Source organism: Alligator mississippiensis, chromosome 2, assembly GCF_030867095.1.
Source record: "Alligator mississippiensis isolate rAllMis1 chromosome 2, rAllMis1, whole genome shotgun sequence".
NCBI classification, from domain to species: Eukaryota; Metazoa; Chordata; order Crocodylia; family Alligatoridae; genus Alligator; species Alligator mississippiensis.
In genome coordinates this window covers 304094145-304120884 of record NC_081825.1, presented here as the reverse complement: position 1 = coordinate 304120884, position 26740 = coordinate 304094145, and the positions used below count along the sequence as shown (strand labels likewise).

At 54.1% G+C, this 26740-nt stretch overlaps 2 protein-coding genes across 2 annotated transcripts; both read right to left on the bottom strand.

The window, feature by feature from the left end:
* Window positions 1-377: 377 nt before the first annotated feature.
* MGAT2 (alpha-1,6-mannosyl-glycoprotein 2-beta-N-acetylglucosaminyltransferase) lies at window positions 378-1973 on the bottom strand. Its single transcript, XM_059723431.1, has one exon. It carries the CDS (start codon window positions 1879-1881, stop codon window positions 511-513), a length of 1371 nt encoding a protein of 456 aa, XP_059579414.1. The 5' UTR covers window positions 1882-1973; the 3' UTR covers window positions 378-510.
* A 13003-nt stretch (window positions 1974-14976) lies between these two features.
* Window positions 14977-26613, bottom strand: LRR1 (leucine rich repeat protein 1). The gene is made up of 4 exons (XM_059723429.1): window positions 26388-26613; window positions 26052-26150; window positions 19962-20689; window positions 14977-16073 (listed from the first exon to the last, which is right to left on the bottom strand). The coding sequence occupies exons 1-4, from the start codon at window positions 26556-26558 to the stop codon at window positions 15821-15823; spliced, it is 1251 nt and encodes a 416-aa protein (XP_059579412.1). The 5' UTR covers window positions 26559-26613; the 3' UTR covers window positions 14977-15820.
* Between the last annotated feature and the right edge of the window lie 127 nt (window positions 26614-26740).

Below are 26740 nucleotides of genomic sequence, written 5' to 3'. Positions count from 1 at the left end.
TGGAGCAACTGTCCTGCTCTCTCTCCCCCTCTGAACACGGCAGCGCTCGGGGTTTAAAGCAACACACGACTGTCCCTTTGCAAACTGCCCAGGGGTCAGCCCAGCTCAACCCTCACCCTTGCTGCTGCTGTGCTGTAAAAGTGGTGGGTCTGGTTCATTTTAAATGACTGTCTCCCTGTCCGCGCAGGGCCAAGGAAGGACAAACCGGGCCCGAGCTAAGGTGCGCGCTGACAGTGGGTTTTGTTTTCCGTAAACGCACAAAAAGTTGCTTTTCGCACCTGGGTGCGGGTTGCGCACCAGGAGCGCGACCCCAGGCTAGGACCCGCCCCGCCTCACCACGTCCCCCCACCGCCCCGTGACAAAGGACAGTTCTGGGGCACCTTTGCCACGGGCGTTTATTCATTCTTAAAGCAGAAACCAGGTCACGAATGCGCCGACCCGCTCCAGCGTCCGACCCGCTCGGGGGGAGGAGGAAGAGGGGTGAGGCGAGAGGGCCCCCGGCCCAGCAGCTCACTGCAACTTGTGGTAGCTCTTGCAGAGCTCGTGGTCGCGGATGTCTCCCCAGCCGCCGTTCTTGACATGGGGGGCAACAGGGGCCAGCGGGTAGCGCTTGCTGATGCTCATGGCGTCGGGGAAGAGGTGCTGCCGGTTGGCGTCCAGCAGGGCATCCACCTTGGCGACCAGGGCGCCGGGCCGGCAGGCCTGCTTGTGGTGCATGCCACAGTCGTCGCCAGTGTGGAAGACGCGGGGCACCTCGGGCACCAGCACCTTCCAGAAGCGCGGCAGGCAGGCCACGGTCAGGTGCTGCAGCGTCCAGTCCCAGTTGTAGTCGTCGTAGGTGCAGAAGGCGTCGGCGCAGGCCCGCAGCTGCTGGTAGATGTCCCGCCCGAAGGCCATGCCCATGTTGTGCTCCGTGGAGCGCCACGTCTTCAGCTCCACCTTGTCGGCGCGGCCCGCGAACGCCGCCGCCGCCTCGCCCTCCCCCCCGCCGCCCCGGCGCCGGCCCGGCAGCCCGTAGCCGCCCAGCGCCAGCACCTGGCAGTCGGGGCAGTGGCGCTGCTGCAGGCCCTGCAGGTGGGCCAGCACGTGCAGGAAGTCGGGCGCCACGTAGTGGTCCTCCTCCAGGAAGACGACGGGGCCGGGCAGGTCGCGCAGGGCGCGCACGCGGCCCCACAGGAAGTGCAGCTTCCACCACCAGTGGTGCTTGGCCTGGGCGAAGGGCGCCTCGCGGTAGTGGCCGAAGGCGTCGGGGAAGGCGGCGTTGAGGCAGCCGGTGCGGCGGGCGGCGGCCACGCCCAGGTCGCGGGGGCAGTCGCGGGGGTCGCGCCCCGGGAACTCGTGGGGGTAGAGCTGCAGGCTGAAGGGGAAGAAGACCTGCAGCACGGCGCAGAAGTCCACGGCGCGCGCCAGCGCCTCCAGCTCGGCCGACCACACGTCGTGGCTCAGCACCAGCAGCGCGCGCTCCACGCCCCGCGCGCGCCGCAGCGAGCCCAGCAGCAGGCGCAGGTGCTCGGCCCGCGCGTGCACCTGCACCACCAGCGCCACCTCGGCGCGCGGGAACCGGCCCGCGCCCAGCACGCGCTGCTCGAAGTTGCGCCGGTACACGAGCGCGCGCAGCCACGTCGCGTTCACGCCGCCCGTGGGGCCCGGGCCGGGGCCGGGGCCGGGGCCGGGCGCGGGGGCGCTGGCGGCGGCCGGCTCCGAGGTGGCGGAGGCGTTGAGGGCGGCGGCGACGGCGGGCGGGCTGCCGGGCCGGCGCGTGGCCGTGGCCGGGGGGTCGCGGCGGGGCGCGCGGCCGGCCGAGCCCCACAGCGCGAGCGCGCAGGCGGCCAGCGCCAGCGCCAGCAGCAGCACCTTGCGCTTGTGCACGCGCAGCCGCATGGTCCCGGCCTAGCGCCTCATGGCGGCGGCGCCCGGGGCGGCGCGGGGCCCCGGCGGGCGGCGGCGGCGGAGGAAGAGGCGGACGCGCTGTCACGGCATGGCCCCGCCCCCCCACCGTACACGTGGACGCACGCCATTGGCCGCGAGCCGCCGGCGCCACCCTCCTATTGGGCAGCACCCCTGCGCCGCCTGATGACGTCTCAACGGCTGCGGAGGGGCGGTGCGAGGTGAGGGCGTGGCGGCGGGCGGCCGTTGGGTGACGTCACGCGCCGCCCGTTCTCCTCACGGCTGCCTCAGGCCCGTGCCCCGCCGGTGCGCGCAGCCCTGCTGTCGGGGGGGCCGCACCTGGTCAGGACTGCGGATGCGGCCTCCCCCCGCAGTGCCGAGCACACGGGAGCATCCGTCCCTCCGCGCCGGGTGCGCTCCAGCCCCCGGCCCTGCAGGGCCCGTAGGAACGTGAGAGCCGCCATGGACTAGGTCAGGCCCGCGTCCGTCTTCGCAGGGCTTGACCCCCTGAGCTACCGGCCGGGGACGGGGAGCTCCCTGTGCTGCCCGGGGAGGAGGAGCCCCGCGGCCTGGCGTCCTGCCTCTCTGCTCCCTACGGCCTTCGGGGCAGTGCCGGCCGTCTCGCCGTGCCTGGAGCCCGTGCCGGCGGCGATCCAGGCAGAGCCGTCTCCCGCCATCGGTACCTGGCGCGGGACCTCCTGGAGCTCGCTCGCCCGCTCGCGCGCCCTCCTGCCCCTCGACCAGGGGAAGGTGATGGCAGGTACATCACAGGCACTCGCGCTGCGCGTGGCCAAGCTGACCCGGACGCTGACGGAGCCCGGCCCAGCCCAGCGGGGAGTGCGTCGAGGTTGCCGGCTGTCAGGGCCGCTCCACGCCATCGCCCTCCAGCTCTTCCTGTGCGCGAGCAGGCGGCAGGACCGGTGCTCCGAGAGCTGGCCGTGCGGCTGGTCTTGTTGGTGTACGCCAGTGACATGCTCCGCTTGGTGGCCTCCTCTACCCGGGTCAGCTGGGTCGAGCTCTGGCCTGATAGTGGGCAACAGGTGGCAGCTGGGTTTGCTCCCACCGGTGCCCCAGGGCGCCTGCTAGGATGGGGCCTCGCTGTTCTGCCTGGCGCTCCACCCGTCCCCGAGCCACTCCGGAGAGCTGGCACCAACGAGGTCAGGGGTCGGAGCGGCTGCAGGCGCGGGCGGCCTGCTGCACTACCTCTTCCTTTGTGGGAAGGTGCCGGTCGTCAATCAGCTGGTCCTGTCCATGCGCTGGCATCTCTTCAGCACCCTGCCTGGGCCACCTAGGGGTCTCCAGGTACAGGCGCTGGGGCTCTCCTTGCCAGGGTCCTGCTGGAAAACCCAGAGCTGGTGGTGCCAGTGATGGGGGTGCCCGGGGGGTGCCGGAGGATGGTCCTCGCCCCCATCATCCCTATTGGGGACCTCCTGGACTATACCGAGCAGGGGTGCGCAGATCCCACCGCACTGGCCTGGCACGCGGAGCTGCCCACACTGCATGCACTCCGATGCCACTCCAGGAGGTCAAGGCTGTCCTGCCAGACGGCCCTCGCCTATATCGACCAGGGTCTGCGCAAGGGCAGTCCCTGCCCCCGCTATCCCCAAATCCTACAGAACTTGCCTTGGAGGTCCCTACGTCAGCAGGCTGCATGGCACTCCCCACCACACCATCTCAGCAAGCTGGGGGTTACCAAGGCTTTCAAACCACTGCCAGCTCTATGCGCTTGTGGTCTGCACCCTCCACCATCCTGTCCTTGTGTCCTGGGACACGCTCGGTGAAGATGAGGGCCCCCGGTGGATGAGCATATATTTCACCTTGATCCCACAGACCACCGGATACCTCAGCTGGCAGCTCCTGCACGGAGCCGTCACCACGGGCATGTATCTGGCATGGTTCACGGATGCCCCAGACACCTGCCTCTTCTGTGAGCAGGGGGAGACCCTGGGTGCATGCCTGCCTGGAGCGTGCCAGGCTGCAGCCCCTTCACTGCCTCCTGCTGAGGTGCTGGCTGTACTACTCTCACTTGTTTATTTGTGCACTCCCCATCCATGCCCCCACAAGCCCCAAGACCCTGGTCCTGCTGCAGACCTCCTGATTCTGGCTAAGCTAGCTATCTACCTGACCAAGAAGGAGGCTCTGGCCAGGAGGACCCCCGAGGACTGTGACCATTTTCCTGTCCCTTGTCCGCTTACTTCTCTGAGCAGAGTTTCACTGAGCAGTGTCCACTGGCTCTTTGGACTCATTCGAGGGCCAGCAGGCGATGTCCAGCATGCCCTGCTCAGTGTCTCCCTTCAGTGCACTCTTACAGACCTTTGACCTTCACTCCTGTCCCTACTTTTCCTTTAGTTGTCTCAAGAAATCAGTGTTATGTCTTTAGTGGCCTCCCCCTTAGAGGAGGCTTGTAGTTTTACTTGGTGGACCTAGGCCCACACCAATGGCATAACAAATAGGCCCGTGTAACAGCTGCAGAGAGTGGATGCTGAAAGAGAGTGACCTGGGTCTGACCAGGGTCTTCCCCTGTTCCTCTCTCCCTTGCAGCCTCCAGCCTTTAAGGTCCAGGAAGTTCTGATTCAGAGGCTGTGCCCCTCACTCCCTGCTCATTAGCTCCTGGTGTCCCTTTCCTCCAGCAATGTGTCTAGTCCCTGCTTGACTCAGGCTTTCTGAGTCAGCATCCACCACCTCTGATTGCAATGAGCTCCACACTTTAATGCCACCTGGGTGAAACAGAACTTCCTTGTGTTCATTTTGAACTTACTACTAGTTTCATGTGACCCCTAGCTCTTCTCTGGTAAGACAGTCAATAATAACTCCCTATCGACCTTCTCAGCCTGTAAACCTGTATCATGCTCCCCCTCAAGCATCTCTTATCTAAACTGTACAGGCCTGGCCTCATTAGTCTCCCCTTACACAGAAGTTCCTCCATAGCACTCATTATCCTTGTTGCCCTTCTCTTGACCTGTACCACTAGCACAGACTCCAAAGCCACACTGCAGAACCATTCCCTACACCATCATGTCTCCGTTGTCCCACTGCTGTGCTCTGCCTAGCCCATTCTTAGGCCTTTTTGGCCCTGGGTCCTTTGTGCTGCCCAAGCAGAGCTGGTTTAATTCCTTCCCAGCAAGTTGTGGGAGAACCTGAGTGTCCTCAGGAGATGGGGGAACATGGGATGGGCATTGGAGGATTGTCAGCATTTGTGAGATCCTGGCCCCTCACTGCAGTGGGGCATGTTACCAGCCTGGGCTGAAAGCACCACTTAGCCTGGGCAAGAGGTTGATCCCTGTGGATGGGAGGGAAGGGGCATTTTACATCGTGAAAGTAAGACCTCAGGCTTATTCTGATGCTGCAAAGCACTCTGGGAATGTGTGCACTATAGTATAAAGCGTAGTGTGCTGGCCTGTGTCAGACCACGGGTTTGGGTCATGCGTAGTGAGTGGGAGCTGCCTGCGCCAGCACCACTCTGTGCCAGATGAATATTCCTGTCCCTTCACCCTGGCCCAAGGAGCCCTAGGGCAAGACCTTGGCCTCGCGTTGCAGTGTGTGTGACCAGGCGAAGATCAGGGGGAAACAAACTGCCCAACGTGTGCTTCATCTCTTGGGGAGAGGACGAGAGAACGAGTGCCTGCCAATGGGTGTTAATTGTGTGATTTCATGCTCTACTGGCAAGTGGCAACTCAGGGAGGATGAGCGTGGTCTAAAAGCCTGTACAGAAGGACCCTGGAAACAGCAGTCCCACACCATGCTGCTGACAGCCCCCAGGCCAGGGAGACTGCTGTACCCACTGCTGACAGCCCACAGAGCTTGGCGCTGAAACAAGGCAGCCGCGATGCCAAAGAGCCAGTATGTACCGCTCCTCACACTGGGCTGACAGCTCTTTCCATTTGCCCCAAAAGACTCCTCTCTCTCTAAGCACAGCTACACCCAGCACGGCAAAGGCAGGTAACCACCACACATTGTCACCTGCTAGTGTTTTGTGTCTGCTGAGGACACACACCAGACCATTCCCAGGGGCCACTGCCCGATCCAGGAGGCTGAGCACAGTGGTGCTGCCAGGGTGGTGTGCGCCTCAATTCTATGTCTTGTTTCCAGGCGTTTAGAGTTCAGCGGTGCTCTGAAGGGATGTGGAGCCCTTACGTCTAAGTACCTGGAGGCAGCAGCAAGTACCCAGGTTGCCCTTTGAGATTTCACTGAAAGGCAAGGCCTGACCTCTCACCAACAGGCTCGCCCCAGGAAGCAATCCTGGCCCTCCCATGCTGGGAGCCAGTGGGGCAGCAGTAGCTGAAGCCTGCCCCTCATGCTTTCATAGATTCATAGATGTTAGGGTCGGAAGGGACCTCAATAGATCATCGAGTCCGACCCCTGCATAAGCAGGAAAGAGTGCTGGGTCTAGATGACCCCAGCTAGATACTCATCTAGCCTCCTCTTGAAGACCCCCAGGGTAGGGGAGAGCACCACCTCCCTTGGGAGCCTGTTCCAGACCTTGGCCACTCGAACTGTGAAGAAATTCTTCCTAATGTCCAGTCTAAATCTGCTCTCTGCTAGCTTGTGGCCATTGTTTCTTGTAACCCCCGGGGGCGCCTTGGTGAATAAGTACTCACCAATTCCCTTCTGTGCCCCCGTGATGAACTTCTAGGCAGCTACAAGGTCGCCTCTCAACCTTCTCTTGCGGAGGCTGAAAAGGTCCAGGTTCTCTAGTCTCTCCTCGTAGGGCCTGGTCTGCAAGCCCTTAACCATACGAGTTGCCCTTCTCCGGACCCTCTCCAGGTTATCCGCATCCTTCTTGAAGTGTGGCGCCCAGAATTGCACGCAGTACTCCAACTGCGGTCTGACCAGCGCCCGATAGAGGGGAAGTATCACCTCCTTGGACCTATTCGTCATGCATCTGCTGATGCATGATAAAGTGCCATTGGCTTTTCTGATGGCTTCGTCACACTGCCGGCTCATGTTCATCTTGGAGTCCACTAGGACTCCAAGATCCCTTTCCACCTCTGTGCCACCCAGCAGGTCATTCCCTAGGCTGTAGGTGTGCTGGACATTTTTCCTCCCTAGGTGCAGCACTTTGCATTTCTCCTTGTTGAACTGCATCCTGTTGTTTTCTGCCCACTTGTCCAACCTGTCCAGGTCTGCCTGCAGCTGTTCCCTGCCCCCCGGCGTGTCCACTTCTCCCCATAGCTTTGTGTCATCTGCAGACTTGGACAGAGTACATTTCACTCCCACGTCCAAGTCGCTGATGAAGACATTAAAGAGTATCGGTCCAAGGACTGAGCCCTGCGGGACCCCACTGCCCACATCCTTCCAGGTCGAGACCGACCCATCCACCACGACTCTTTGGGTGCGACCCTCTAGCCAATTCGCTACCCACCGGACTGTGCAGTCATCCACATCACAGCCTCTTAGCTTGTTCACCAGTATGGGGTGGGATACCGTATCGAAGGCCTTCCTGAAGTCTAAGTATACGACATCCACCCCTCCTCCTGTGTCCAGGCGTTTCGTAACCTGGTCATAGAAAGAGACTAGGTTGGTCAGGCACGATTTGCCCGCCACAAACCCGTGCTGGTTTCCCCTCAGCATAATTTGCCCTGCCGGGCTCTCACAAATGTGAGCCTTGATAATTTTTTCAAAGACTTTACCAAGGATGGAGGTGAGACTGACTGGCCTATAGTTGCCCGGGTCCTCCTTCCTCCCCTTCTTGAAAATGGGGACCACGTTATCCCTTTTCCAGTCCTCCGGGACTTGGCCCGTGTGCCACGAGCGTTCGAATATTCCTGCCAGTGGCTCTGCAATGATGTTGGCCAGTGCCTTCAGCACCCTCGGATGGAGCCATCCGGGCCTGCCGACTTAAAGGCATCCTGTTCTTCCAAGTGACTCTGCACCACCTCAGGGTCTACGCATGGCAGTCTGGCGCCTTGCTGCTGCCTCTCTACAACCCCAGTGAGAGACTTGTCGTGCCCCTCGCTTAGGAACACTGAGGCAAAGAACTCGAGGAGTTCAGCCTTGTCCCCCCCGTCCGTCACCAATTGTTTCTGCCCATTTAGCAGTGGTCCTATTCCTTCCTGGGCCTTCCTTTTACTTCCAATATATCTAAAAAACAATTTCTTGTTGTCTTTTACTTGGGTTGCCATCCTCAGCTCCATGGTCGCTTTGGCCCGCCTAACTGCCTCCCTACAAGCACGAGCAGAGGAGGTATATTCATCTTTAGTGATCTCACCCTGTTTCCACTTTTTATGTGCTCCCCTTTTGGTCCTTAGGCTGCCCTGGATTTCTCTGGTCAGCCATGGAAGCCTCCTGGCCCCTTTCCCTTTTTTGCCTCGCTCGGGGATCGTCTTGCTTTGTGCCCGAAGGATCGTTTCCTTTAGGCACAGCCACCCTTCTTGGGCTCCCATCCCTTCAAATCTCCTACTCTGCAGTGCATCCTTGACTAATCGCCTGAGTGCAATGAGATCAGCTTTCCTAAAGTCTAGCACTTTCACCCTACTAGTTACCTTACCCACTCGACGTCTTATGTTGAATTCTATTATAAGGTGATCGCTGTCTCCCAAATGGCTACCGATCTGGAGGTCCCCTATCATGTCATCTCCTGTTGCCAATACCAGATCCAGTATGGCATTCCCCCTAGTGGGACCATGCACCTCCTGTGTCAGGTGGAGGTCCTGTACACAGGTTAGAAACCTGCGTGAGCGATGGGACCTTGCTGTCTGCGTCTCCCAGCAGATGTCCGGGTAGTTTAGGTCCCTCATGACTACCGCCTCTTTAGCTTTTATGGTCTCCGAGAGTTGCCTCAGGAGCCCCGCATCTATTTCTTCCCGTTGGTGTGGGGGTCTGTAGCAGACCCCTACCACCAAATCCCTTTCTCCTTGCCCCCCCATGTAGCCTAACCCACAATCCTTCTACTTCCTCAACCTTTGATTCTGTCTTGATGAGGGTTGATGTATATTGCTCACTGACATAAAGTGCAACCCCCCCCACCCCTTTCTTCCCCGACCTGTCCTTTCTATACAATCTATAGCCCTCAATATGTACCGCCCAGTCATGGGATGAATCCCACCAGGTCTCTGTTAGCCCCACTAAGTCATAGGTGTTTAGTGCAAGCAGGAGCGCTAATTCATCCCAATTTCTTATCTTATTTCAATCGCAATTTCTTATATTGCCTCTTCAGCTCATCTCCTTCCCCCTCAGCTTTCTAGTAGTTCATCTCCTCTCCAGGGAGTTCCTACTATCCCTGCACTTTTCTGAGACTCCCTGCTCTTTTCACATCAGCCCCCATGAAACTTCCCTGTTGAAGTGCTCTGCACCCACCTCCTGTAGCATAGAGCCCTGCCTTCTCTTTGCTGCTTGAGTAGCTCAGGGGGAAGCAGGTGCCCCATGTCCTGCACAACACAATACTACTCCTGTGCATAGGTACTGCTGTGCAATGCAGCACACTCAAATGGGTGGGACACCCCCATGAGCCACGAATAGGCCCAGCAGCTATCAGAGTGCTTCTTGTGCTGCAGCTGCTAGGGTGCTGTCCCCATATAGCTAGCCAGATAGCTCACCTAGAGATCACACGCAGGTGCTCTAATCTGCTGCCAGAACTGGTAAGCTGCATGCTAGCTGCAAGCAAGAGGAGAGAACACTGGGGAAGGAATTTATGAAGAGCTGCTTTAAGTGGGTCTTAAGCCAGGGAAGACCAGCTGTAGCAAAGAGACCCAGGGCTTTTCCCCAGGAGGAATCTTCAGCAGCAGCATTTATACCTAGTGCTGTAAACCTTCAGTCCATGAAGCAATAGCTTTCCAGCTCGCATGCCTCCTGGTGTTACCTGCCCCTTCCCCAGTCTCCGCAGGTGCTAAGGAATGCCAGAGCATTGCAACGCTTCAGAGGTACCTGAGGGAGTCTGGGTTTGTGCTACCTCTGCATATGTGCATGCTAACTTTGTAAGCCTAATAGTTACGTGTAAACTGAAATGGCTAGCTTTTGTTGTGGACATACCTAATGCCCATTTACAAGGGCAGTGCCTTTGCTATCATCATCTACGATTGCTGCCACTCTGCAAACAGCAGCGCTGTCAGGCTTCAGCCAGAAGCTTGTGGAAAGGTCTGCTGGCAGTGCTGCATTCCAGCTGACTCCCCCTCGGGCCATGAAGCTCCCCTGCTTTTCATTCCATTTATCAGGGCCTGCTGCTCACTTTTTTCCATGCAACTTACAGTCAAAACCCATGCTGCCTCCTCAGTGTCTTGGCAGATTATTGCTACCTCCTCTCTGCCCCTGTGGTGTTGAGTTCTGGGGGTACACTTAGTGTGTGGAAGAGATCGTATACACAGATACGTCATGGTGCACATGACTTCGGAGGAGAGGCCGAGGGAACGGGGCTTCTTTAGTGTGGAGAAGAGAGGACCGAGGGGGGTTTGATAGCAGCCTTTAACTCCCTGCAGGGGGGCTGCAAAGAGGATGGAGCTGGGCTGGTCTCAGTGGGGGCAGACGACAGGACAAGGAGCAATGGGCTCAAGCTGCAGCAAGGAAGGTTTAGGTTGGATATTAGGAAAAACTTTCTCACTAGGAGGTGGTGAAGCACTGGAACAGGCTCCCCTGAGAGGTGGTGAAATCTCTGTCCTTGGAGGTTTTCAGGCTCGGCTTGACAAAGCACTGGCTGGAATGATGTAGTTGGGACTGGTCCTGCTGTGAGCAGAGGGTTGGACTGAATGTGACCTCCTGGGGTCTCTTCCAGCCCCTATTTTCTACGATTCCCTGATGAGGTTTGTGAGTAGCCTCGGTTATTTCCATACTTGTTAATACTTCATGCCCCAAAGAAAACAGTAAGGAGCTCTGGAGATCCTGGCTCTGTTTTTTGTTTGACCTTGGATGAATTGGTGGAAATTGCAGCACAATCTCAACAGGGGCTAACAGAACTTCTCCACTTTGCAAGAGGCATTCATGTACCACATCAACAGATAAGCTGGACAAATCGGAGAGAAAGTGGCCAAACACCTGTGCAAATCCCTGTGCCGACACAATCAGTCTTTATGGACAAAATGGTTTGTTTTCATTGGGTTTAACTCCTTTGGTGCTACTTTAAAGTCAAAAGGGAACAAAACCGTAGCTACTCATTACATTATCCTTAACTAGAGAGATTTGACAGGTTGCTTTCAAACCGAGGCTTATTCTGAAGAATTTCAAAATAGCCCCCTTATGCAAAAATGTGGGTGCTTACACTTCCAGCTGTAGTGCAAACAAGTGAGCTGCCACCAGAGTATTTCCCTGTGCAGGGGAGCTTTCTAGTGACTCCTGGCTCTAAGGCACCCAGCCAATTTTCCTCATGCTTTGAAGAAATTATTTCCTTTGCCTTCACCTTGTGACACTCAAGTCAAAAAGTAAAGATGAGGGGGAAGAAAGACTAAAGGAGTCCCATAAGCCTGAGTGAGAGAAGTGAAAAGCCAAAGTCATATCTGATCCCTTGGGTTCAGATCTGATCACCTGTCCGGGGCTTTTAGTGCTGTATCTCAGTACAACAACCCGAATAGGGCTGTACATTGTGTTCATGCAAAGCTCTCCCAGAAGCATGTGGCATAATGTAAGTGGCTGCAGTGAGAACACAGCAGGTTTTGCCAGTTTCTGTTTTCTTTGAGAGTTTCTGTTCCACAACCTGAGGTCAGGAGGGGCCTCCCGTGCCAGGTGCCACACGCCTTGTATAGCTACTCACAGCTGCACTCAGCTCAAGGGTGACCTCAGCTGGTTGAAAGTGACCTTGAGTAAGGCTGGCATAGCGCTGACGGGTGTCAGGCAGCATTCGGAGGAGTCTTCAGGTCCAGCACAACCTCTCACGCTGGCCCATCCAGCTCGCAGCACAGCAGGGCTTCTGGCAGTCTCAGGAACAACCCTTCCGCGTTGCATCTGTGAGCAATGGTTTCTACCACTTCCGGCTGCTCAGGATACTCCAGCTGCACTGGCATCAGTTACTCACCCCCATGGCACTTCCCGGCTGGATGCCAGCAATGCAACATGCTCAGGCATGGTCTCTGCGTTTGCTAACCATCGCAGCCCGCCAACAGTCTACTGCAGGGCTTCTCAACCAGGGTGTCACAGCACCCTGGCCAGGGGACGCAAGGTCCTTTGAAGGGTGCTGTGCACTATTAGCATTATGCGACTCACAAGACCAACCCGGCCATTTCAAATAGGAATCTACGGTGCCAGGAACATTCTGCCCCCGCGGCGGGCTCCCTCGCCTCTTCTCAGTAGAATTGTGCTAGTATTGATTGTTCCCATAGCCAAGACACGTGAAAGCTAAAAACTGGCATCTACAAGGGGCATCTAAATGCAAAAAGGCTGGGAACCACTGGTTTGCTGTGAACACATTCAATCTCCCCTCCCCTCGCAGACTACCCATTCAAACCCATCTTCACAACACTCAGCGAGCCAGGCTCAGGCTACCCACACTGCCTCCAGCTCTGGGATGAGCCTGTGGCCAAACAACTTCCCTCCTCTCCATGGTGGGGAGAAGTCTGGCTTCAAACAAGTGCAGAAGCTAGCGACTACTTCAGACCTCAACACTTCCCACATTTCTTTTCCCTTGCCGTCACGAACACGTGTATTTGAGAGGCACCACAGCACGCACAGGTTCCCTCGAGAGAAGGCAAGAGCATGACAGATGTCAGTCACCTTGTGGGATGCAGGCCGGCAGGCGCTCAAGGCTTCGTGATGAGCACAGCGCTCAGACACCTGAGGAAGAGCCCCCGTGTCAAGCTAAAGGAAAACGATTCCTCCTTACTTAGCTGCTTTCCATGCTAAAAGCCACCAGCCCCACTTCCCGCATACAGGCCTCAACCCTTCCTGGCCAGTGATGGCTTCCTCGTGATAGGCCCTCCTGAGTTGTCATTGCTGTATCTGTTTGTTAATGAGCTTCCAGCTTTGTGTTCTCTACTCTTCTGAAACCTGGGTAACTACCTGTAGAAATCCTGCTTCCAAGTCAGTGACCTGCACTTGAGACACAAGGACGGCCTCAGCGCACGTGGGTTTAGACTGCCTTACAGGAGATGGTAGCCTGTTTGTACATCTCTTCTGCGTTCACAAGATTCATTTTAAATGGAGGCATTCAGCTTCCTGCTTTGCACTCACTCAGTGATTAAACAGCCATGCATATGGGAAAGGGTGATCTAGTGTTTCCTTAGCTCTTCAGGCTAGAGTAGTACTTCACTGTTTACATGAAAGGACAGTGCAGTGAAGACCTAACATTTACTCTGGTCATTGTAGGTGGTTTTAGTGACAGTAAAATTAATTTCCAGACTGTGTAGATCAACCTTAGAAGGTTCCTTTTCCTGAAGAGTACTGCTCTTACTCAAATCTAAGATGACCCCCACCTCCCCTTCGATTCAGGTGCAGGCCAGGCAAGCAGCTACTACAGCTCTGGACGGGGCCAGGGTGGCCCATGTGGTGGGGAAATGGTCATGAAATAGGGGAAGCATGGAAGAAGGGGGTGCACAGTGCAAGGGGGCACGCAGGAGAAGGGCCACCACTACTTCCTGGCCTGGTGCTCCATGTGCCCAGCAGAGATGGAGCTAGAGCAGCTGCAAAAGTAAGCAGCTGGTGGTAGGGGAGCAGGCACAAGAGGCGGACAAGTGGCAGAGGGATTGGGGGGGTGGGACAGACAAGGGGTGTGGGGCAGACTGCCTGCCCCCCACCACCTGCTTTTCCTGTGGCAGTGGTGGATGAATTTAAAAGGATCCTCCAATCACTAGATTCTAGACCTGGGAAACTGAAACACATTTATAATCTTCAGAATTTTCTAGAGCCTAGTTATGGGGGTTGTCTTAAATTCAAAGTCATTTTAGTTTCAAGGGGAAAATGGAAATGCTGTATTTACCTGAACCTGACGAGTCAGTAAGCTTGCTTTGACATGTACTTCCGCTCGGAGATCTTGGCATAAGCTTGAGGACAGAACGGTCTGAAATCCCAGAAGTGCGAAGGTAGAGATGAGATGCAGTGATAACAGATGTAAAGGGGAGTACTAACAGGTCCCCGTTTTCTGTGAATTTTCTGCCCCCACCAGTCAGATACTGCTTTCCTTCGGCTACGTGTCAGTGTAACTTGTAGGTCACTCTGGAGAGGAGCTCTTTATTTGCTTAAACCTGTGACTGTCCCTCATTTTCCCATTCACTCTACATACAGTTGTCATCATGACATCTTACGTCAGATGTGGAAAGGCACGAACTATACAATCCAGCCTAAGGTAGTCATGATGCCTGCTTCAGCATAGCAATGTCAGCTTTGTATTCTCTTCCAAAAATGTCACGTGGCCTAAGGCACTCAACCTCCTTCAGCTCAAGGAGTCTGAACGCTGCTCAATAGGCTGGTGCGAAGTGGCTGGTATTCACTTTGGATTCAGCCGAATCAGGGGACAGCGGTTTGACTCGGCGATTCGAATCAGTGTGTCGAATCAAACAGGCCCCATCCCCCACCTGCTCTCCCAGCCCTGTCAATGGCTGCTCTGCCTAGCCCCAGCATCCTGCCCCGCGCTGTGTAGGGGCTCTGCCACGAGCCCCCAGAGGCCGATGGCCACTGCAGCAGTCAGTGAGTGCAGGGCTTTCTTTTTTTAAAAGCTGGGACGCTGGGGCCAGGCGGGGCAGCTATCGACGGGGCTGGGAGAGCGGGCAGGGCATGGGGTCTGGCAGGGGTCCCCCCATGCTCCACTCCTCCAGCTCCCGCCCCCTACTTACCAGTACAGAGTCCGTGTCAGCTCCCTGCGGCAGCAAGCGGGGACTGCCTGAATCGCAGAATCGATTCAGAGAGCTTTGAATTGATTTGGACTTTTTTATTGGTCTCCTGATTCGATTCGGACTTGGAGATTCAGCTGCCAAATCGGGCTGAATCTCCTCCAAATCAAAATCAGCACCTGAAGCTTCATACAGCCCTACTGTTCAAGACACTCTTTTATTTAGTATTTCAGCCACTGTCCAGCATCAAGACAATTAACAATACGGAGTGTCTCTAAACACTTCATTATCTTGGCCAGTACATGACCCTGGAGCTAAGCCGTGGAAAGCACTGAGAAATGGAAATAAATAAAAATATAATTGCAACTTCACTCAAGGTTTGTATAAATTCACATGTACAAGTGGAAGAACTTCAGTGTTTAATAAATGAAGTAATCACATCATGGACAGTTAAAAAAAATCCTTAAAAACAGCTGTGATGCTTAGAAAGTAGCAGGAAATACTGTTTAGGTTGTGACTGCAGAACCAATTTCTTTCAAATGACAAAGTTACAAAAACATACAAATAGTTGGTCTGATAGAAACACAACACTGTTGCACCCAAAGTTGAGCATGCGCGCCCAGAACTCTTGGCTGGAACCAAACAGTTTTCAAAGTAGTCAGTGTAACTTCTTTCAGCAGCACAGTACGGAGCTGCTCCACAGAAGACAAGCGTGGAAAGACACGAGGGGTTCCTGCTCTCTTAGCAGGGAACGCACTGCCCAGCACCCTCACTGAAGAAGAGAAGACTCCATCCTAGGAACAGAGTCCATCTATCCCCTGCACACATCAAATTTATAGCATCAAGCAAACAACAGAAGTTAGGAAGAGCAGCAAAATTCATTCATTTCCCTTCTTTTGGCAAGAAGTGATCATTTCAGTCCACAGCATAAGGAAAAAACACCTGTGAAGCTTTGGACAACACAAAAAAGCCAAAATACAATCCTAAGAAGTTCCAAACTGAGAGCTATCTTGTCCTTTGCAGTGAAGTGTAAGTATTTAAGACTCGTGAAATGCGAGAGGACAGACAGATCACAGCAGGCTTATAGTGAGAAGGCTTTATAAGTCTGAGAGAGTCGACCATTTGTAGCACGCACCCAATGGTTTGTCTCCGTGTCATAACAGCCGACGTGGATAACCCAGCAGCGGTTGGTTTCTGAGTCCTCCAGCACTGAATGAAGTTTCCATAGAGCTTCTGCTGCTCCTACAAGGTCACCTACTGCTTTGCAGGTATCTATCCAGGAACTGGGAATAACAGGTTAGGGAGCAAAAGTAGCAGACAATGGGTGCCTCTGTACCTCCCATGTTATCCACAAGGACCACGGTATGAGCTACGTGATGGAGATTCATGGTCACAGTTGTTTGAATGAAGCTGGTTAGACAAGCACTTCCACACTGACATGTTTTAGCCACTTCCAAGTCTTCACAGAGGTGGGAAGGAAGGAGATGATGACCATATGGGATTCTGTTGGGAAAGATAACTACGCATGAAAACACTGCAAAATGAACCCGCGCCAGCCAGGTTCATTACAGCAGCAAAAAAACAAACAGAATAACCAGCCCTCAGCAACAGGAAGCAGCAGTGCAAGTTTGGAAACCTTCTCTCGCTGTACAAAGCTCAATGACTGTTCTGGCCTGCTGAGGAGGAATTACCTGCTGTGCTTCTCCAGCGCAGAAGTAAACAGAGTGGGGTCACATTCCTGACTGTCTGACGAAGATTCAGGAACCTAGCCCCAGAGACGCATCAAAACAAGAGCCACGGGGTCATGCTGGAGGAAAAGCCCAATGCGCTGGTAGGGCAGAGACACGATAAGAAGAGTGGCAGAGGAATGCAACGACTAGGCCACCCATCTGCCTTTGCAGTCAGATCTCTACGCGACTTCTCCCTTGCAATCCAGCCCTAACACTCAGAGGCGTCAGCATCTAACACAGGGGTGGGCAAAGTGGTGGATCCAGCTGGTGGCCAGACTCCACTTCCCAGCAGTCCCTGCCCGTGTGGCTGTGGCTGGTTTCCATGGAGACCCCAGTAGCAGCTATGCGTGGAGCCAGGGTTTCTGTGGAAATCGTCTGCAGCAGCGCTGGCCTGGTGTGGAGCTGCTCCACAGCTGGGATGGGACCTTGCAACAGTGACAGCATGGTCCAGAGGCAGGGCAGAGCCGCAATCCGCTGCCTGCATGCCCCTACCTGGAGCATACAGGGTGCAGATCGCAGCTCTGGCCCATGCTATCGCTGCTGCAAGATCCCAGCCCAGCTGTGGAGCAGCTCCATGCCCTGCGAGTAGGGGTGGTGCTAAGGAGGGGGGGGCTTTCACCACCCCCAAAATTTCCCATAGCCTCCACTCCCAGCACTGCTTCCACAGCTGCCCACCCTGCACAGGTGGAAGCAGCTGATCCTGCCCCGGTCCTGCCAACAACACCCCCTGCCCCCCCGCCAGGAAGAGGTTGACACCCCAGTGCTGCTGGGGCTGATCTCCATGGAAACCCTGGCCCTGCACTATCCCTGCTGCTGGGGTCTCCATGGAAGCCAGCCCCAGCCACGTGGGCAGGGGCTGCTGGGAAATGGAGTCCACTGTCAGCCAGACTTTGCCCACCCCTCATCTAACATGTAGAAGACAGCAGTGTCCCAGAGGGCTTTACTCTGAGAAGACAAGCAGGAGATAGGATTTTTATGAAGATGCCTCATTTCTTCGTACAGACAAACTGGTATGCCACCCTGGACATCCTTGCCACAGGCTCATGGCTGAGCTAACTGGTGCCACTGAAGAGTCATGCTAGATCAAGAACCAGGACCAAGGAATGGCACCTTCTCAGTCTCCCTTCATTCCCTGAATTCAACTGGCAATGAGCTAGAGCAATTACACCTGCTACAGGGAAAAGGGAATTCCTGGTGTTGCCTTAAACTACCTTCTTTCACAAACACTGCAGGATCAACCGCAGTAACAGGAGAACCGTTTGCAGCTCAGACGTCTCTCTCCAGGCCTAGGCGGATGTAAGAGTAGGTGCTGCAGACTCCTGCCTAATCCACCTGAGATGCAGTCCTTCCTGTGCACCGCACGCCTAGAACCCCTTGCCCCCGGCTGCTGCAGAATCTCTTTCTCTGGCCTAGATAAGTGCAATCTTGACTTGCTCAGTCCATCCTGAACACAGCTGGAAAGATGGTTCTCTCAGGCCATATCACATCCCCCTTTGCATTCCTCCAGACTCGCCCTTGCCTAGTCCAGACCACACATCATCTCTCTCAAAGCCCCTCAGGATTCACGCTCGCCCACTGCACAGCTCATTCAATGCTGTTCAGCTCAGGAGTTAGCTGCACAGCCCAAGACAGCATCTTAGGTTGTCAAACAAACACACAGCCTAGCCCCCTCCAGGTGGGGAGGAGCCCCTTGTAAACATTCCCCTTCACTCTCCTTTATCAAGATGCCCGCAGGCTGCTGACCTGCTCTGATTACTGCTGACCAAGGGTTTAACCTTCCCAGCTCCCATATCTATCTCCTGCCTCTTATCTAACAGGCTAATGGTTCTCTTGAGCAGGGACCATCTCTCTGTTCTACATTTCTGTACCAGGGCCGTGACTAGGGGTTCCTAGGCACTACAGTGAAACAATTCAGTAACTACGAAATCCAACTGCCAGTGTAGCATGGATCCTATCTGAGTTGCTGACTCTTTCTAGCATGCTCCGTTCTGTTTGCAGTCCCACACTGTACAGCAAAAGCTTTGTTATCTGGCATCCATGAAGAATGGGGGGTGCCGGATTACAAAATATGCCAGGTTAACTGGGAGGCCCAAACAGGCGTCTTTGCCTGCTCGGGCTGCCACCTCTCCTGCCACGTCGCCAACCCTCTTGCCGCCACATTCCCACCCCTCCCACAGGCCCTGAGGGCCAGGGAGGCGGGCCCCGCGCTGGCTGCAATGCCCTGGGCCGTGGGGGCTCGGCAGCACGGGCTGCTTTGCCTTGGGCCCGGGAGCTTGCCGAAACCCGAAGTGCTGTGGCGTGTTCGTTTCGCTTTTACCTTATAACCTGGCATGCCAGTTAACGCAGCTTTTACTATAGTTCGGAGAGGAAAAACTGGTTTGCAGAGCTTTGCCAAGACTATGTACAAACTCAGCTGGGAAAGCAGGTGTCTGGTAGTAGAACTGGGAACCAGATTTGCGCTAACCAGCAAGCACACAGTAGAGGGCCCTGGACACCTACACATACTGGTCTTGGAGTTCAGGTTGCAAGTGACCACGTGTTTTAAGTTTTATTTTTTTGGAGAAAGATTCCCATGTTTCAGGATCTACATGTCAGTCTTCACCTGCTTCTGCCTCAATGCCTTGTGTTCCACCTGCCTCACCTCCCAACTAACCCCAGCCCCTTACTCCTGCGTGGTCTTGTCTTATGACACAGCAACTGCAGTATTTCCCATACTTTCCTCTCCTAAGGGCTTTTGTGAGCATAGCTGCTTCACCCCTAATGCTAATGTTATCATTTGTTTCTCAGGCAGCAGTCACTAGAGAGCTGCTACAGAGGCAGACAGACAGGAAACTCTGGCTTTGCACCGAGCCTATTTATGTCTGGCAACACACAGGACAACAGTTATTTTAACTATGTCAGAGATGAGGTTTGTTACATTAAAGAGGAAACCCCCATAACCTGCTCCCTAAAGCCAACTAGCCATCTGATGTCCCTAAAGCCAACTAGCTGTTCAAGAAAGCCAGCAGGAAGACAAAGTCCTCAGTGAATAAGTCATGTGAATTATGACAACATATTCACTTTCCAAGAAGCCGCATCACATTTAACCACTACTTGGCTCCTCTGGGGTGCTGTTCACACCAAAAGCAGAACAATGTTAAAGCACTGCGGGTGGCTATGGGTTCATTTATGGGTTATCCTCTCGTCATTTCTGAAGGCAGTACATTAGCAACCTAGATTCAGGCTAGCAGATTTATGTACCTTGGTTATACAAATGTAGTTCGGGGAATACAAAGATGAGCGGCAACCAGATTTGAAAGCAACTTTAAGCCAGAAGCCTGGATGAACAATCACCCCACTATGAATCCTCCATGTGTAGTTTCTGGAGCAGTGGAGGAACGTGGAAGTTGCTGCCTTCTTGCGACTAGGCTGGTCTCAATACTCCGACAGCCTGCACGCTTTTTCCCCAACACTTTTCAAATCATCAAATTACAAATAAAGCAATCTCAGACTTGCACTGATATTACACAGAGTGTTAAGAGGCAAACCCACAAACTGCACTGAAAGCAAGCTTTTTTGTTACACTGCAGTCTATTATAATTGCTCCCAATATATTTAAACTGTAAGATTAAACCTGCCAAGTTATTCATCAAAGCAACAGACCAATCACTCTTATTCTTACCTGTAATTTATTGTTGCTCTTGCTGCAGACTCTAATAAAGTTAATGGTATTTTTAGCTGTATGCTGGGAACAAGTGGATTAGGCTGCTCAAAGGGGTTTCCAAAGAGATCCAGGTTCTCAAGAGACAGCTTTCTGAAGTCACTGGGCAGAAAAGGGAGCTTATTGCGGGCTGCTGACAGGAAGCGCAGTTGACTTAATTGGCCCATTCTGAACGGCAACCTGATCAACTCGTTGTCATCCAGCTTTAAATGAACGAGCTCTTGCAACTGACAAAACTGGATCGGAAGTGCTTTAATTTTATTCTGGCTGAGGTCCAAGAGCTGGAGAGACTTCTGAAGTGTGGAGTTGCACAGAGCCACACTGAAGGACTCCAAGTGATTGTCGTGCAGGTGAAGTTCCTGCAGGCAGACAAGGTCACCGATAGTTGCTGGCAACTGTTTGATATGATTGTGGCTCAAATCCAGTTTGAGGAGTTTCTTCAGGCACAGCATGCGCATATCAACTCGGGCAAGCTTACAGTACGAGGCCTGGAGGTGCTCGAGGGAGTAAGGGAAGTTCTTGGTGAGCGGGTAATCTTTCCGTGATGTGATGATCATCTTCGTTTTAGGTTTTTCAATTTCTGACGTCTTTGCTGGTACCAGGGCTGCAAGTGGCAGTGCTTCAACATCAGTACCTCGGTGAGCCAGCCTCACAGCTGAGAGGAAGTTTTTCAAATGACTGGCATTCGCCTACAACAATCAAAGAATAGGAGAACATTTTAGTTTCACACCTTCTGCATTTCTGCTAGCACTTTCCAAACTATTTTGTACACAAGAGCATGTGAGGAGACAGTCAGCAGAGTAACGAAAATGGTGGAGGGCTGTTTTGCATTCAGGCTTGTTTTGCATTCTCTATTCACTGTGTTCAAGAACAAATGGCAGGAAAATGGAATCAAAAGTTCTGACCTCTTTGACTCAGCCAGGCCAAACGAAACCTACTGTATAGCCCCAAAACAAACAAAACACAGAATCTGTCGCTGAAAAATGAGTGCTGGAAAAGGACAGCAAGTCCCAGAAGGGACAAGATAAAATGGCTTTTTGTACAGAAACCTGCACAAGGTCAAAGGGGAGACAAAGATTTAATGCTACGGAGGCAGCAATTTCTGAAGGTCCTAGAAAGAAAAAAGCAGCGGGGTTGGCATGTTGTGTTTAAGCAGAGCGGAATAACTGGAATAACACTTGCAGAACAAAGGAGATGCCCAGACAGTTTAAGTGATTGCTCAGAGTCATATAAGCAGCTTCTTGTAGAGCCGGGGTCTTCCCGTATTTACTCAAATCCAAGATGAGCGCTGTCCCCCCTCCTCCCCAATCCATATGAGAAAGAAAGCCCTTCATCTTAGATTCAGAGAAAAGTGGAAGGGGGAGGGGAGGAGCTTGCTGCAGTTCTGACAATGGCCCTGAGCCTGGGTTGGGGCCAAAGTCAGACCCACAGCATCTGGCTGCCCATCCCACCCCATATATAGAATCTAATTATTGGGGGGTGTCTTAAATTCAGGGTCATCTTGAATTTGGCTAAACACAGTACTACTTTCAGCCGTGTGTCTGAAACCAGTGACCATCCTCGGTTTAGCCACGTCTGTGATGATGGTGATTTACCGTGGAGAGATCCGAGTAAAGATCCAGCACGGTTTTACTATACTTGGCAAACAGTATTGGAATAATTAAGGCTACGTCTATGACACCTAACCCATTTTCCAAGTATTCCAATACACATACACCTCAACGGGCATGGTCAGTCACTAAGCTACAAGGCACTTAGAAAACAGAAAGGAAACAGACAAGGCGCTCGCAGACACGGCACTCACCCAAGAAGCAGGAGAGGAAGGAGAAATGTTCTTGTCATCCAGGCACTGTGCTATGACAGACTTGCTCAAGCTAGCGCACTGATCTACCTGCTTCAGTTCTCCATCTGTAAAATGATGAACAGCTTTCCAACCCTTCATGCTTGTTTAAACTTCTGTAGAGCAGGGAACTGCCTCTTATAAAGTGTCTACGCGCTATTGTAATACAGATACCAAACTGAGTTTGGTTAAGACTGCAGGAGGGCCAGATCAGTCTGACCACATTGCTAGCAGTATGACCGGCCAGCTTATTCAGCCAGCAGACATCTAACGACTAGTCATTCCCAATGTGATGTCATGCACGCTGTTCTGTCATGTTGCACAGCTCAAGCAGATCTAAACTCTCAGGCCCACCCCTTATACTAACGCCTAGCAGTCTCACAGGTAAGCCCTGAGTCAACTGCAAAGAGATCCAAACTCAGGGCGTAACTCTGTTTTGAACAGCAAATCAAACTGGACTGCAAGATCCTCAAGACCTGTAGAGATAAGGTGCAACTTCACACCAAAACAGAAGTAACTATTAATACTACCTTTGCTCTAGCACCAAGGATCACAGTGGATGCTCACTTCTGAAGGGTAATAAGGAGGCTAGGCTATCACAAAGAAATTAAATTGTTCTGTAACCTGAATGATGAAATCTTGTCTTCAGTTCCCTCAAGAAAAAAAAAAATAAAATCTCACCCCAAAAAGGAATCTGTGAGCAAAGTTCAAGACCCCTAAACAAGGTGTTGTTTGAAGGACAAAAACAGGTCTATAAAACAGGCAAAAAGGGGCACTCGGGGACAGGGTTTTGCAATAGTCACTATGTAATGGAAGGGATGAAGTAGACATTCCTTGCACCTATCAGACTTTCATGCAATGCTGCAGGTACAAGAAGAATAATAGTCTCAAATAGTCTCATACTGCATCATCTTTTGCTACAGGCTTTTAAAGTACTAGTGAATTGCCCATCAAGAATGACATGGGGGGGGGGGGAACAGGGACAGGACAGAGTGCTGCTACCCACCACCCCACCCTGCCGGTGCCCCCCAGGAGCTGGGGGGGAGGAGGGGGGGCTTGTCCTGCCATCCCCTCCGCACTGCCTCTGCCTCCTTGCCCCCATTTCTGTTCCCTCTGTTGCTGCCGCTGACAAACAGCCAATCAGAGTGTGAATAACACATTACGGACAGACAGACTTAGGCTTTTAGGATGTTAGGATAGAACTAGACAGGTGTTCCAAAGAACTGCCCAATTCAGACAGAAGAGTTCCTAGTCTACAACAAAAGTTGTAAGAGGGGACCAGAAGGGGCAGGAAAAATTCTTGGCAGGAAGACTGATTAAGTTGGATTTCTTGCTTTAGGAGAGTTTAACCCATGGCAACACCAGCTCTTGAAGTATTTCAGTATTTCAAGCAAATGGATTCCTAGAGCCCGAAGCGCATTCTGGATGTGACAATGCTTCCACCAGAAGCACAATCCTTCAGGTTTAAAATGGGGACTCCATCTAAGCCACTGTTGTCAATTTTGGGAAAGATCAAAGCAAAAAAGCTTCTCGTTCACCCCGGGTTTTAAACTTACCATATGCACAATCTACCTTCAATGGCTTGGAGAAAGCCCAACATTAACAACAAAGTGAATTCTATGGGGATGCTGCAACCTAGACTGAAGGAGGAACAAGCCCCACTTGGCTGGGATGGTTTTGGTCAGGGATGTGCCTGCCGTGAGCAGGGGCTGGACTAGATGACCTCCAAAGGGACTTTCAGGCAACCTTCCCAAGGGGTCTAGGAAGGCAGCCAAGCAGTTTCATGTGGTGCACATAAAAAAAACCCCACGCAGACCTCCAGACCCACAGAGATGCATCACCAGTATCTGTTACCTTGATTTATATGTCACCAGTAGCCTCCTGAGCAGCTAAAGTGACCTTCAGATGTTTGCTTGGAGGGAAAAGAGAGACTCTTACTCTGCCCTTTCAGGATGAATGCTCAAGCAGGAGGAGGCTGGTTCAGAATACAGAACGGCCCCCTGCTTTTGTGAAATACAATGGGAGAAATTTTCATGGCAACAGCTTCACCCACTGGCAAGTCGAGTAAAATCACAGGCTCGTTGCTTCAGCTAGTGCAACGGCTCTGTCTACCTGGAGCTTGACTGATCCCTTTGCTACTATATAATATGTGGAAAAATTCTGACACCTGCACTTCTTTGCATTTAACGAGAGGAGACAGCTTCCTTTTGCCAGTGTGGCTTTTGCTCTCTTGTGGATGATAATGTGATGTTTAAGCAGTTATTCACTGCACCACACTCCAGAAAGCCTCATCTAGAGCACCTTGATTCTGGCTAGGGCTGCACAAACAGAAACATCCAGAGAAAGGGAACCCCGAAGCAAAGGTCTAGAGACCACTACCTCCGGCAGCCGCACTGAAATGAAAGGCTGGCCCAGGAAGGGGCTACCCAGGACTGGAACCGAGGTAGATTTTCCTGGGTCAGGGCAGATTTACCTCTGTTGAAGGGGATTGCCCAACTTGGTCACACATTTCCTTTGAGGTACGTGGGGGTTTTTTTGGGATATCCCATTCACATACCCAGGATCTCAGAAAGCACTGCTGCCAAACAATTAAAGGTTTTCCCTCCTGACAGGGCGAAGTGGCAAAACATGAGCGTCTTCAAAGACACTGCCCCAGAACCATGCCAAAAAAGACAGGAAATTACCCTCTTCTTTCCTGCTTGTTTGTACCTGTCAGTGCTACAGCCTCTGCATAACAGCCTCTGTCCCTACAACAAGCATTCATTTGTCAAGGGCTGCTCATGCTGTTCACGTGAAAGGGGATTTCACCTTTTCTGTAACTCTAGCACAGCTACTTTCTTGTTCACCAGGACGTTAAGCTTTTTAATTCAGCTTAATTCCTTCAACAACTGTGCTTCAGAGGCAGGATATATTTTCTCATGCTGAGGATACACGAGTACTGTATTCACATCAGTGACTATGACCTCCTACGGCATGCCTAGCCAGCATGAGCACCAGTAGCAGCTGAGCCATGCTGGCAAGGATCTCAGTGCAAGGCAGCACCTTCCTTCTCAGGGGGGTTTTGCAGCTAGACTGCCACTGGCACCCGAGCTACCTCGCTGAAAGCTAGTTCAGGTACGTCTGCTCTGCAGTGCAGCGCAACCACAGCTAGAATCCACATCAACGTCGCGAATATGTGAAGTCACGATCACACAGAAAAATGGAACGGCTCCTGAAACAGGTGGCTCGTCTTTTTGTTTACTACAAGTCATTTAAAATTTTATAAAATAATCTCCTGTTTACTTTCCGTAACAAGGTTATGAAAGAGGGAAGGAAAAACCGTTGCCCGGAAGACGGAATAAGCTGGATTTCACGTTTATCCTTAGAAAACCTGACAAACTTCTCAAGTTTGTGTTGCGGCTAATTATTCACTTTGAACAGAGGTGTCTTCTATAACAGAGCTGCCCGACTTCAAAGGGGCTGAGGGCCGCACGCCCCTTCCCCTGCCCCGCACACCCATGCACCTTCCCACTGCACCTGCTGCACTCCTGGCCTCTCCCTGCCGCACGGGACACGACTCGCCATTAGCTCCCTCCAGGCTGTGGGCTCCCCTAGCAGGCACCAGAGAGGAATTTGGAGAAGGGGGGACCTGGAGCCCTGGCTGCTACTGCAGCCAGAGCAATACAGGAGCAGTGTCCGGGTGGGAGCCCAGAGGCCCCAATTTAACCCCCCTGCTCGCTGGGCAACCCTGTTTTATAAGAACAGACAAACACACCGTTTCCTGTCTAACTCGCTGGGTTAAGAGTACACATTCCCCCCCGGCCACAGACCGATGTGGAAATTTCATTTGAAAAGTGCTGGAGCAGGCTCAGCACTGTTACGAGGAAGCGAGAACGGGCTGAGTCACCTCTACTGACTCACTCCCATACCTGCCACCGTCACCGCCGCTGACGTCAGTCCCACGCGCTGCCCCGTCCGCAGCACACCTCAGCGCAACACCTCGCGCAGGCATCACGCCTGGGAAACCCAGCTCGTGCCAGCGGTGCCGGCTCGGAAGGCTGCGGGGGCTGCGCCAAGGACATCGGGGGCGCTCACTTTTCCAGCGCGCGCCAGGCGCTCCCTCGCTAAAAAAAGGGACGTCCAACGCGCGCCCAGACAAGCGCGCACGTCGAGCGGAGAACGGGGAAGCCGCGGCCGGCAGCTCCGAACACGACGCCCCCGCGCCCACGTACCTTGCTGAGACGGACGTCCACGGCGGGCTCCTTCAGGCGGACGGTGGCTTTCCCCTCCTCCACGAACCTGGTGAAGAACTGCTCGATGTTCTCCTTCAGCTGCGGGAACGGGAGAGGCCGCGGCGGGCGGTCACAGCGCAGCACCCGCACACGCTCCGCACGCCCGGGGGCCGCGGACCCTCGCCCCCCGCGCACGTGGGACAGGCTGCAGGGGCGGGGCTTGCTTGCACAGGGGCGGGGCCTGCCCGTGGGGGGCGCCAGGGGCGGGGCCTGTCTGTGGGGGTCTCCCGAGGGCGGGGCGGGGCGGGGGTCCCGGGGGGGAGGGGTGGGGCTCACCTTGTAGCGGGCGCCGGCGCGCTGTCGGGCGGTGCAGACGACGAGGCAGGCGCCGTGCGGGCCGGGCGGGCGGCCCAGCAGGAGCAGCGCGCGGGTGCCCCGGCCCCGGCCGCGTAGGCCGCTGGCGGGCAGGAGGCGGCTCACCACCTCCACGTCGCACTGCAGCCGCATCCCGCCCGCCCGCCGGGCCCCGGCGCCTCTCCCGCAGGCGCCGCGGCGGACACCCACCTGCCCGCCCGCCCGCCCGCCGCAGGCCCCGCGCTTCCCGCCGCAGGCGGCGCCACGGCCACCCGCCCCGAAGGCCCCCGCGCGGCCGCCGCCCTGGCCCCGCCCCCTGGGGGTGGGGCCCGCGC